The 10,330-nt window shown below is 42.0% G+C and overlaps 1 protein-coding gene across 1 annotated transcript in view; it reads right to left on the reverse strand.

The window, feature by feature from the left end:
* KIF6 (kinesin family member 6) overlaps positions 1 to 10,058 on the reverse strand; it is a 437,260-nt gene extending 427,202 nt beyond the window's left edge. Inside the window, exons 1-2 of the mRNA XM_068961022.1 lie at positions 9,993 to 10,058; positions 5,692 to 5,801 (exon numbers count right to left, since the gene is read on the reverse strand). Coding sequence (XP_068817123.1) covers positions 5,692 to 5,801; positions 9,993 to 10,058 — 176 coding nt within the window. The remainder of the gene's footprint in view (positions 1 to 5,691; positions 5,802 to 9,992) is intronic.
* Between the last annotated feature and the right edge of the window lie 272 nt (positions 10,059 to 10,330).

Below are 10,330 nucleotides of genomic sequence, written 5' to 3' on the forward strand. Positions count from 1 at the left end.
AAGCCAATACTTTTTGTTTCTATCATCCTATAGGTGACACGTGGGATAGCTCCTATAGGCCCTCCTGCGCACGTGCAGCCACGGCTCATTGGACGTGGAGTAGCTCCTCCCACCCCCACCCCTGGCCTCAGGCGCGGGTTAGATCCTCTCCGCAGCCATCCCTGACCTCGGACTGGAGTAGCTCCTCTCCGCGTTCCTGCGCCGTAGCAGGCTGGCACTCTTGGCTGCTTCCCCTGACCTCTGACGTGGGGTGGCTCCTCTTGGCCACGCTAAGTACGCCGGTCACAGCCGCCAGCGATTGCAAGGTCAGCAGCTGCGCTTTGCTGGAGCAGCCATGAGGAGATACCCCACGTCCAAGGTAAGAGAAACCCAAGCAAGACGGTAGGTGTTCCAAGAGGGCATCAGAGGGCAGACACTTAACCATACTCACAGAAAACTAGTCAATCTAATCACACTAGGACCACAGCCTTGTCTAACTCAATGAAACCAAGCCATGCCATGTGGGGCCCACCCAAGACGGGAGGGTCATGGTGGAGAGGTCTGACAGAATGTGGTCCACTGGAGAAGGGAATGGCAAACCACTTCAGTATTCTTGCCTTGAGAAACCCATGAACAGTATGAAAAGGCAAAATGATAGGATACTGAAACAGGAACTCCCCAGGTCAGTAGGTGCCCAAGATGCTACTGGAGGTCAGTGGAGAAATAGCTCCAGAAAGAATGAAGGGATGGAGCCAAAGCAAAAACAATACCCAGCTGTGGATGTGACTGGTGATAGAAGCAAGGTCCGATGCTGTAAAGATCAATATTGCATAGGACCTGGAATGTCAGGTCCATGAATCAAGGCAAACTAGAAGTGGTCAAACAAGACATGGCAAGAGTGAACGTTGACATTCTAGGAATCAGAGAACTAAATGGACTGGAATGGGTGAATGTAACTCAGATGACCATTATATCTACTACTGCGGGCAGGAATCCCTCAGAAGAAATGGAGTAGCCATCATGGTCAACAAAAGAGTCCGAAATGCAGTACTTGGATGCAATCTCAAAAACGACGGAATGATCTCTGTTCGTTTCCAAGGCAAACCATTCAATATCACAGTAATCCAAGTCTATGCCCCAACCAGTAATACTGAAGAAGCTGAAGTTGAATGGTTCTATGAAGACCTACAAGACCTTTTAGAACTAACACCCAAAAAAGATGTCCTTTTCATTATAGGGGACTGGAATGCAAAAGTAGGAAGTCAAGAAACACCTGGAGTAACAGGCAAATTTGGCCTTGGAATACAGAATGAAGCAGGGCAAACACTAAGAGAGTTTTGCCAAGAAAATGCACTGGTCATAGCAAACACCCTCTTCCAACAACACAAAGAAAGACTCTACACATGGACATCACCAGATGGTCAACACCAAAATCAGATTGATCATATTCTTTGCAGCCAAAGATGGAGAAGCTCTATACAGTCAACAAAAACAAGACCAGGAGCTGACTGTGGCTCACATCATGAACTCCTTATTGCCAAATTCAGACTTAAATTGAAGAAAGTAAGGAAAACCACTAGACCATTTAGGTATGACCTAAATCAAATCCCTTATGATTATATAGTGGAAGTGAGAAATAGATTTAAGGGCCTAGATCTGATAGACAGAGTGCCAGATGAACTATGGACGGAGGTTCGTGACATTGTACAGGAGACAGGGATCAAGACCATCCCCATGGAAAAGAAAGGCAAAAAAGCAAAATGGCTGTCTGGGGAAGCCTTACAAATAGCTGTGAAAAGAAGAGAAGTGAAAAGCAAAGGAGAAAAGGAAAGATATAAGCATCTGAATGCAGAGTTCCAAAGAATAGCAAGGAGAGATAAGAAAGCATTCCTCAGTGATCAATGGAAAGAAATAGAGGAAAACAACAGAATGGGAAAGACTAGAGATCTCTTCAAGAAAATTAGATACCAAGGGAACATTTCATGCAAAGATGGGCTCAATAAAGGACAGAAACGGTATGGACCTAACAGAAGCAGAAGATATTAAGAAGAGGTGGCAAGAATACACACAAGAACTGTACAAAAAAGATCTTCATGACTCAGATAATCACGATGGTGTGATCACTCACCTAGAGCCAGACATCCTGGAATGTGAAGTCAAGTGAGCCTTAGAATGCATCACTATGAACAAAGCTAGTGGAGGTGATGGAATTCCAGTTGAGCTATTTCAAATCCTGAAAGATGATGCTGTGAAAGTGCTGCCCTCAATATGCCAACAATTTTGGAAAACTCAGCAGTGGCCACAGGACTGGAAAAGGTCAGTTTTCATTCCAATTCCAAAGAAAGGCAACGCGAAAGAATGCTCAAACTACTGCACAATTGCACTCATCTCACACGCTAGTAAAGTAATGCTCAAAATTCTCCAAGCCAGGCTTCAGCAATACGTGAACCGTGAACTTCTAGATGTTCAAGCTGGTTTTAGAAAAGGCAGAGGAACCAGAGATCCAATTGCCAACATCCACTGGATCATGGAAAAAGCAAGAGAGTTCCAGAAAAACATCTATTTCTGCTTTATTGACTATGCCAAAACCTTTGACTGTGTGGATCACAATACACTGTAGAAAATTCTGGAAGAGATGGGAATACCAGACCACTTGACCTGCCTCTTTAGAAATTTGTATGCAGATCAGGAAGCAACAGTTAGAACTGAACATGGAACAACAGACTGGTTCCAAATAGGAAAAGGAGTACGTCAAGGCTGTATATTGTCACCCTGCTTATTTAACTTCTGTGCAGAGTACATCATGAGAAACGCTGGGCTGGAAGAAGCACAAGCTGGAATCAAGATTGCTGGGAGAAATATCAATAACCTCAGATATGCAGATGACACCACCCTTATGGCAGAAAGTGAAGAGGAACTAAAAAGCCTCTTGATGAAAGTGGAAGAGGAGAGTGAAAAAGTTGGCTTAAAGCTCAATATTCAGAAAACGAAGATCATGGCATCTGGTCCCATCATATTCATGGGAAATAGATGGAGAAACAGTGGAAACAGTGTCAGACTTTATTTTGGGGGGCTCCAAAATCACTGCAGATGGTGACTGCAGCCATGAAATTAAAAGACACTTACTCCTTGGAAGAAAAGTTATGACCAACCTAGATCACATATTCAAAAGCAGAGACATTACTTTGCTGACTAAGGTCCGTCTAGTCAAGGCTATGGTTTTTCCAGTGGCCATGTATGGATGTGAGAGTTGGACTGTGAAGAAAGCTGAGAGCCAAAGAATTGATGCTTTTGAACTGTGGTGTTGGAGAAGACTCTTGAGAGTCCCTTGGACTGCAAGGAGATCCAACCAGTCCATTCTGAAGGAGATCAGCCCTGGGATTTCTTTGGAGGGAATGATGCTAAAGCTGAAACTCCAGTACTTTGGCCACCTCATGCGAAGAGTTGACTCATTGGAAAAGATTCTGATGCTGGGAGGGATTGGGGGCAGGAGGAGAAGGGGACAACAGAGGATGAGATGGCTGGATGGCATCACTGACTCGATGGACGTGAGTCTGAGTGAACTCCGGAAGTTGGTGATGGACAGGGAGGCCTGGCATGCTGTGATTCATGGGGTTGCAAAGAGTCGTACACGGTTGAGGGACTGAACTGATAGGTGACAGAAATTGAAAGCTATTCCTATTCTCTGACTTGTGGGGATAACATCATGGAAACTGGAAAGCTTAATGAATGTTGGGAAGCTCATGAGGAAAAAAAATCCCTTTATTTTACTTTTCTAAATGTAATCTTATTTCTTGTAGATGGATCATACTACACACTCTGTATTTGTAACTGAGTTTAATTCATTCAGCAATGTAATCAGACATCTTTCTATGAAAACAAATCTTACTTTATTATATCAAATAAAATAAAGATTTTTAATTCAGAGGTTTAGAAAGAATGATCAAGAGACTTAAAAATAAGCAAACAGCACTTTTTCCATAAGTGCATGTGCAAATATACTGTTTATATCTGCATAACATACAGCATACTTTGGAAATGGGCAAAAGATAGGAACATGGCCAACTGTTTCTTAGCAATAAAACAGAGTTGAGCTGAACACAATGTTTTAGGAAATTGTGGTATTGTGGAGACAGGCCTAGCCCAGTTGTCATTAAGTCATAGCTAGTAAGGTATGTAGCATGCTTATACCAGTGGGAGAATGCCACCTTCAGAAAAGTCAGTCGTGTATTACAAGGCTACTCCTTAATGGACAGAATACAAGGCAATGAGGAGCCACAAGGATAAGGTTAGACCTACCTCACCATGCAACCATGGGCTAGTCATTCTGCTGTGCTTAGTGAAAAAGGAGACACAAGACAAAGATGGGGTGGAGGTGGCGGGAGAGATAACCATGGTAGACATAAGGGGGAAAGCTGTGAAGACCAAAGAGAGTCTTTATGAGACAATCATCATTATCATCATCATCATAACGAGGAGGGAGGAGAAATAAGAAGTAGAGAGAGAGAAACACAAAAATATCCGAGGTGGTTCTATCCATGGGCAAGTACAGGAACAGTCTCAGATTAAGGCCCATGCAGAGCAGCCTAGAGAGGAACACAAGAGAGCAATTAGGACGCCTTCAGCAGGACCACACATAGTCGCTCAGTCATCTCTGACTGATTGTGATGCTATGGATTGTAGCCCTCCAGGCTCCTCTGTCCATGAAATTTTCTAGGCAAGAATACTGGAATGGGTAGCCATTCCCTTCTCATTTGGCCCAGAGATTAAATATGGGTTTAACTTGAGCTCAAACTTCTCCAGAAATTAAAAGTGTGGATTAAAAGAAATTATGTCATCTGGAGAATAAAGACAGTATGGAACAGCCATAATCTCCAAATTTAAGGCCTGCCTACTAGAAGAGTATTTGGACCAAAGGCACTGATGACAATCCAGGAGTGGCTGAATGTTGCTTGAATCTTGCAGTTCAACACTGTGCCAGAGAAATAAAATGCAACCCATAAATATGAGCATATATGTAATTTAAAATTTTTACCAGCCACATTGTTTAACTGAAATGAAACAGGTGAAATTAAATTTAATAATATATTTTAGCACAATATATTCGACATTTTATCACTTTACTGTGTAATTAATATGAAAAGAATTATTGAGCTTTTGTATATTCTTTATTTCTTAGTAATCTTTCAGAAAGATATGTCCCATACTCACAGCACATCTCAATTCAGACCAGCTCCATTTGAAGTGCTTAAGAGCTCCCCATGGTGAGTGGCGGGTACAACAGACAGTACAGGTACAGAGTGTACGTATGCACATGTGAGGTCACTATACGTTTTAGGCTATTAAGAAAGCTCACCTATTCAGCATATAGACTGTTCCTTAAGTTGTCATCTTTAATAAATTTTAGCCATGCACTGAACATCCTATAAGTGGGCCAAAAAGGAAAAAGATAACACTTGATAAACAGATATAATTTTTTTTAAAAAAGGGTAGGATCTTAGGATATCCTGTTGGATACAGAAATATACCCCCTTTTTAATTCTGGGCACAGCAGTGAAAAGACAACTTGAATTCTATTTACTAGATAAGACAGAGAACTGTACTACATTCTCCCCAAGAAATGATACCAATAATTTCACAGTGGATATTAAAGCAGGACAAGAGTTACTTCAATAGCAAAATAGAACTGAAGAAGAAAAAAGGAAAGCTTACTTAAATCTGTAGCTTTCTCGCTTATTATTCACAAATCCGTCTGCCAAATCACGAGGTAAGATGATTTCCAAGCTAGGTGTTAATTTTTCATCTTCATCTATGGAATAAATCTGCAAATATGAAGACAACAAATGAATATAAAATGATAAAATTATGACTTGAACAATGACCATGTTATTATGACATGCATTGTAATAGTATTTTAAAAACTGTACTTTTCAGATAAAAAGTCATAACATAGCACAACTTGGATAATTTTCGTGTTTAAACTCTGTGCACAGTCAAACAAATATATGGAACTGAACAAAAAGTAAAACCTAAATCAATGCCTGATCAAAGGTCAGATCCTCTTTGAATGATCTAATACTCAAATTTGAGTATTTGAGTGTCTTGTCTGTCTCCATTGTTGAGAAAATAATAGCCCTGACAACAACATATTATCTAAGTATTGCTTTGGAATTATGGACCAGAAATTAACATTTTACTACAACCAATAAGCATTTCTCAGCATTTACAAAATGCTAGACACAGAGATGAAAGGCCTGGGTCTGAGCCTTCTCAGAGAGCTCACAAGAATGCCCTAATTCAAATTATGTTCAAAGAAGCCCAAGTTTCCATGGGACATTTAAGCATTTGATAAAAGACATGTGGTTTCAAAAGACACATGTAATTCACGTCTTTGATGTCATTTTTTAGGTTCTCCTCCCAGCTCAGCCACTAATTAGAAAATGACCTGAGAGAAATCACTTAACCTCTTTAAGCAGATAGGGAAATGAAGGGTCTTAACCAACCCCTTTTACAACTGTAATATTCTGATTCTCTTCTTGGTTATCTGCCCCTTTACTTATTGGCCAGGAAAAGCAAGAGTCCAGCCTATAAACAGATCATGGGGAATAGACAGAAGTCTACAGTTTGATGTCCAAAGACCTGGGTCTAACACTGATCTCAATTTACCGGCTGGGTGACCAGTCACCACTTTTAGCATCTCAGTACATACATAAGATGAAGAAAACAGAATCGCCTCCATTACAAGGTTGCTGTGGGGATCAAATGATGTCATGGAAATGGAAGCATTTTGCAATGCACCATAAAAAATGTTAGTCATTAGGTTTAGAAGCTTTTTAAAAAAGACTTCTTGTCTTTCACCAAGAAATAAAATTCTTTCTAACAAGCAATACTTCCCGTTTAAGACCCATTTAGATGCTTGATTATGGGGGGAAAGTCATATTCTGAAACAAGTAAAAAGCCTTCCTAAATCTCCAGAAAGTCTGAATAATTTTCCTAAGCAGATTTTTATTGAGCTCTCTCATTTAAAATGTGAGGAATTCATGTAAGAAAAGTCATGCTGTAAAATAAAATTATTCATAGAAAGTTATGGCATCGGGTCCAAGGCGTTCTGGTTAGATTTTCTCAAGAGACATTTAAAAATTATATTCTATAGGGTACTACATTGTTTTTTAAAAAAAGGTTAATGGTTAGACAGGTGAGTGAAAAGGGTGAGTAAGACAAAAAGGCGTACAGGAGTGAGGGATGCCATACATTTTTTAAAAACTTGTAACAGTAGTCGGAAGACAAAAAGGGCCAATAACTATTAACAGAGTAGGAACAGTGGCTTTCCACTCCTCTCATTAAGCCATTCTTTGAGGCATTAAGAAAAACCCACAACAAGAAAACCTGTTTAGTCTAATAGATTGGCTTTCTATCGTTAGTCATAAAAATACTTGAGATGGAGCTGTTCTCTAATAGGAGACAATTAGACCAATGCAAGGATGACTGTGAAGATATTTCAAAATATACAAAGCACTATGCAAATGAAAAGCACTGCTACTGTTACAATTATCACAGAGGGTCATCTTATGTATCTTTTAATATATTAATCTATAAATTATCATCATTTAATTTATAGTGTCTCAAGGGGTATGATTAATGAAGTAACAGAGCCACAAAATGAAGAAAAAAAAAACCTTTGAGTCACTCTTAGTTTAATGCTACAAGGAGTATATCTAATCAGAGAAACCACCACACAATCTTTGGGAGCAAAAGTACAGGGTGCTAACAGTGGGATTTCTAAGGAAGGGTAGGGATACACTAATTCAAAACTTGTTCATCTGTGTTCTCTGATTTTTCTGTAAATGGCATAATGTTGTAACTCAGTAAGAATCTGGCATTATTAAAGTACAATATGATACCTAAAAATATTTCCTGGAGTAGCAAACAAGACACTCCATAGAATTTCACGGAAGAAATGCAAAAGAAAGCACATTTAAAAAATACAAACATTGTACTTTAAGGAAAGAAGTTCAAGCTAAATCCAATGTTCTCTATCAACCCCCCCCCCCCCAAGGCCCACCTCTATCCATCCTGTCACATGATCACATCCAAGCACCTGTTTCTGAGTGCTGAGTTAATATAGACAGGTTCAGTATTTCTAGCTAAGAATCTGGGGGTGGGTGTGGGGGAAAATGTGGATGTGGGGGCAATTTTTGTATGTGATGTACTTTAAAAACCTTGTAAGTGAATGTAAGAGGAGAAAAAATGGGAAGATACTCAATGGTTGCTTTCCATACGCTATATTCCTTAAATTTTTTAAATGCCACACTTAGACTGTTTTCATGCATCTTTTCCTAACCGTATTCCATGAATGAAACGATGACAAGACACTATATTCTCCTTATTTTAAATATATAAATTTACATGAGGCAAATCCTAAATTATGAGCTGCTATTTACATGGACTTCCCTTGTGGCTCAGCTGGTAAAAAATCCACCTGCAATGCGGGAGACGATTCCTGGGTTTGATCCCTGGGTTGGGACAATCCCCTGGAGAAGGGAAAAGCTACCCATTTCAGTATTCTTTCCTGGAGAATTCCATGGACTCTATAGTCCATGGGCTTGCAAAGAGTCAGACACGACTGAGCGACTTTCACTTTACATGATGTTACACGGGCTTCCCAGGTGGCTCAGTGGTAAAGAATCCACCTGCCAATGCAGGAGACAGAGATACTAGTTTGATCCCTGGGTCAGGAAGATCCCCTGGAGAAGGAAATAGCAACACACTCCAGTATTCGTGTCTGGACAATCCCATGCAGAGAAGAGCCTGGTGGGATACAGTCCATGGGGTCGCAAAGGAGTCAGACATGACTTAATAACTGGACAACAGCAAATGTTGTTACATATATACATACACTCTTTGTAGATATGGAGTAGAGATAAAATATTGTTAAAAATATACCCATTCCAGAGACTCATGAATATGACTCAGATAGCCCTTGCCTATATCCTTATTTTCTGAGGCAGAAAAGTTTTGTCCCAAAAGCTTTGGAATAAAAAAATCCTTAATTAAAATCAGGGTTCTGTCACTCACCAGGTGGCTGGCTGAGCCAAATTATTTAACTTGTCTGAGACTCAGCTTCCTCATCTATAAAATGAGGAAAACATCAGCCTCGCAGGGTTTTCATGAGACTCAGGGATAATGCAGACAAAGGATCTAAGTCCTTCCCAAGGAAAGAAAACAATGTTTTGAGACATCTGAGGAGCATTTAAAGTATTTCTGCTCAGAGTAGGATCATGCCTTAGCCTTCTTTGTACACTTCTGAGCTTAGCATCCTGGAAGAAACGCCTAATAAATGCTGTTAATGTTTTCAGAATAAAAGGTTTGTGTATTCTTTGTGTAAGTTGCCTAAATACCTGTTTACATCTGCAAGGAGTGTGTGTCGACGTTTATGTTCAGAATGACAATATAGTCAAAAAACTCGAAGGGCCCACTGTGTAAGAACCACCGTGTAGGTTTTGTGTGTCTCTATCTGTATCTATCATCCGTATCATCTTAGAGTGTGTAGACACGTATCTCTGGCTTGCACGTTTTGCCCGAGGGTGAAACAGAAGCTTGAATGCACCTGGGTGGGCAGAGCTGCATGACTGTTTTCGAGAAAAGTGCAATAAGGGCGCACAGCTGAGGCTAGTCTATGATCACGCATACACGCAGATGTACATGTGCGTGCACGGGTCTGCAGCTGCGTGGACACGTGTGTCCCGGAGTACGCAGGCGGTTCTGTGCAGGTTAATCCGGGCCCGCAGGTCTGTGTCGGGTGGAAATGGACTGGGTGTCTGTCCGCGCCCCCTGAAAGCAATGTGTTGGCGTCTGTGGGCTACTCTGCTGCCAGGACCGAGTGTGCTGGACGCCTGGCCGCATACCGCGCCGGGCGCCGAACCCCTCACCCGGGCCGGGGACCCTCGCGTGCCGCCCCTCCCCCGGCCTGAGAGGCCCCGCCGCGCCGGCGCCCGTGCTGCTCCGACCCGTACCCCTTGTTGCTGCTTCCGGACAGTGGGCTTCACCCTTGCGAAAATTTGGATCGTCTGCTTCACCATCTCCTCCTCGGCTCTTGCGCTGACCCTTGACCTCTCTCAGGCACTGGCTCCCAAAACTTCTGACTCCCGCCGCCTCAGGCAAGCCGTAGCCTTGGCAACAGTAACTAGGGACACTACCCATGGAGCACCGCGTCAACCAGGACCGCCTCCTCTCCCTAATTGGTTGCTGACAGGTGGGAAGGCCCGGAGGGAGGGATTGAGGGCGGGGGCGGGGCCGGGGGCGGGTCCGAGGACGGGGCGGGGCCACGCGGAGAGAGCTGCGCGTGCGCGTG

This window comes from Capricornis sumatraensis, chromosome 22, assembly GCF_032405125.1.
Source record: "Capricornis sumatraensis isolate serow.1 chromosome 22, serow.2, whole genome shotgun sequence".
NCBI classification, from domain to species: domain Eukaryota; kingdom Metazoa; phylum Chordata; class Mammalia; order Artiodactyla; family Bovidae; genus Capricornis; species Capricornis sumatraensis.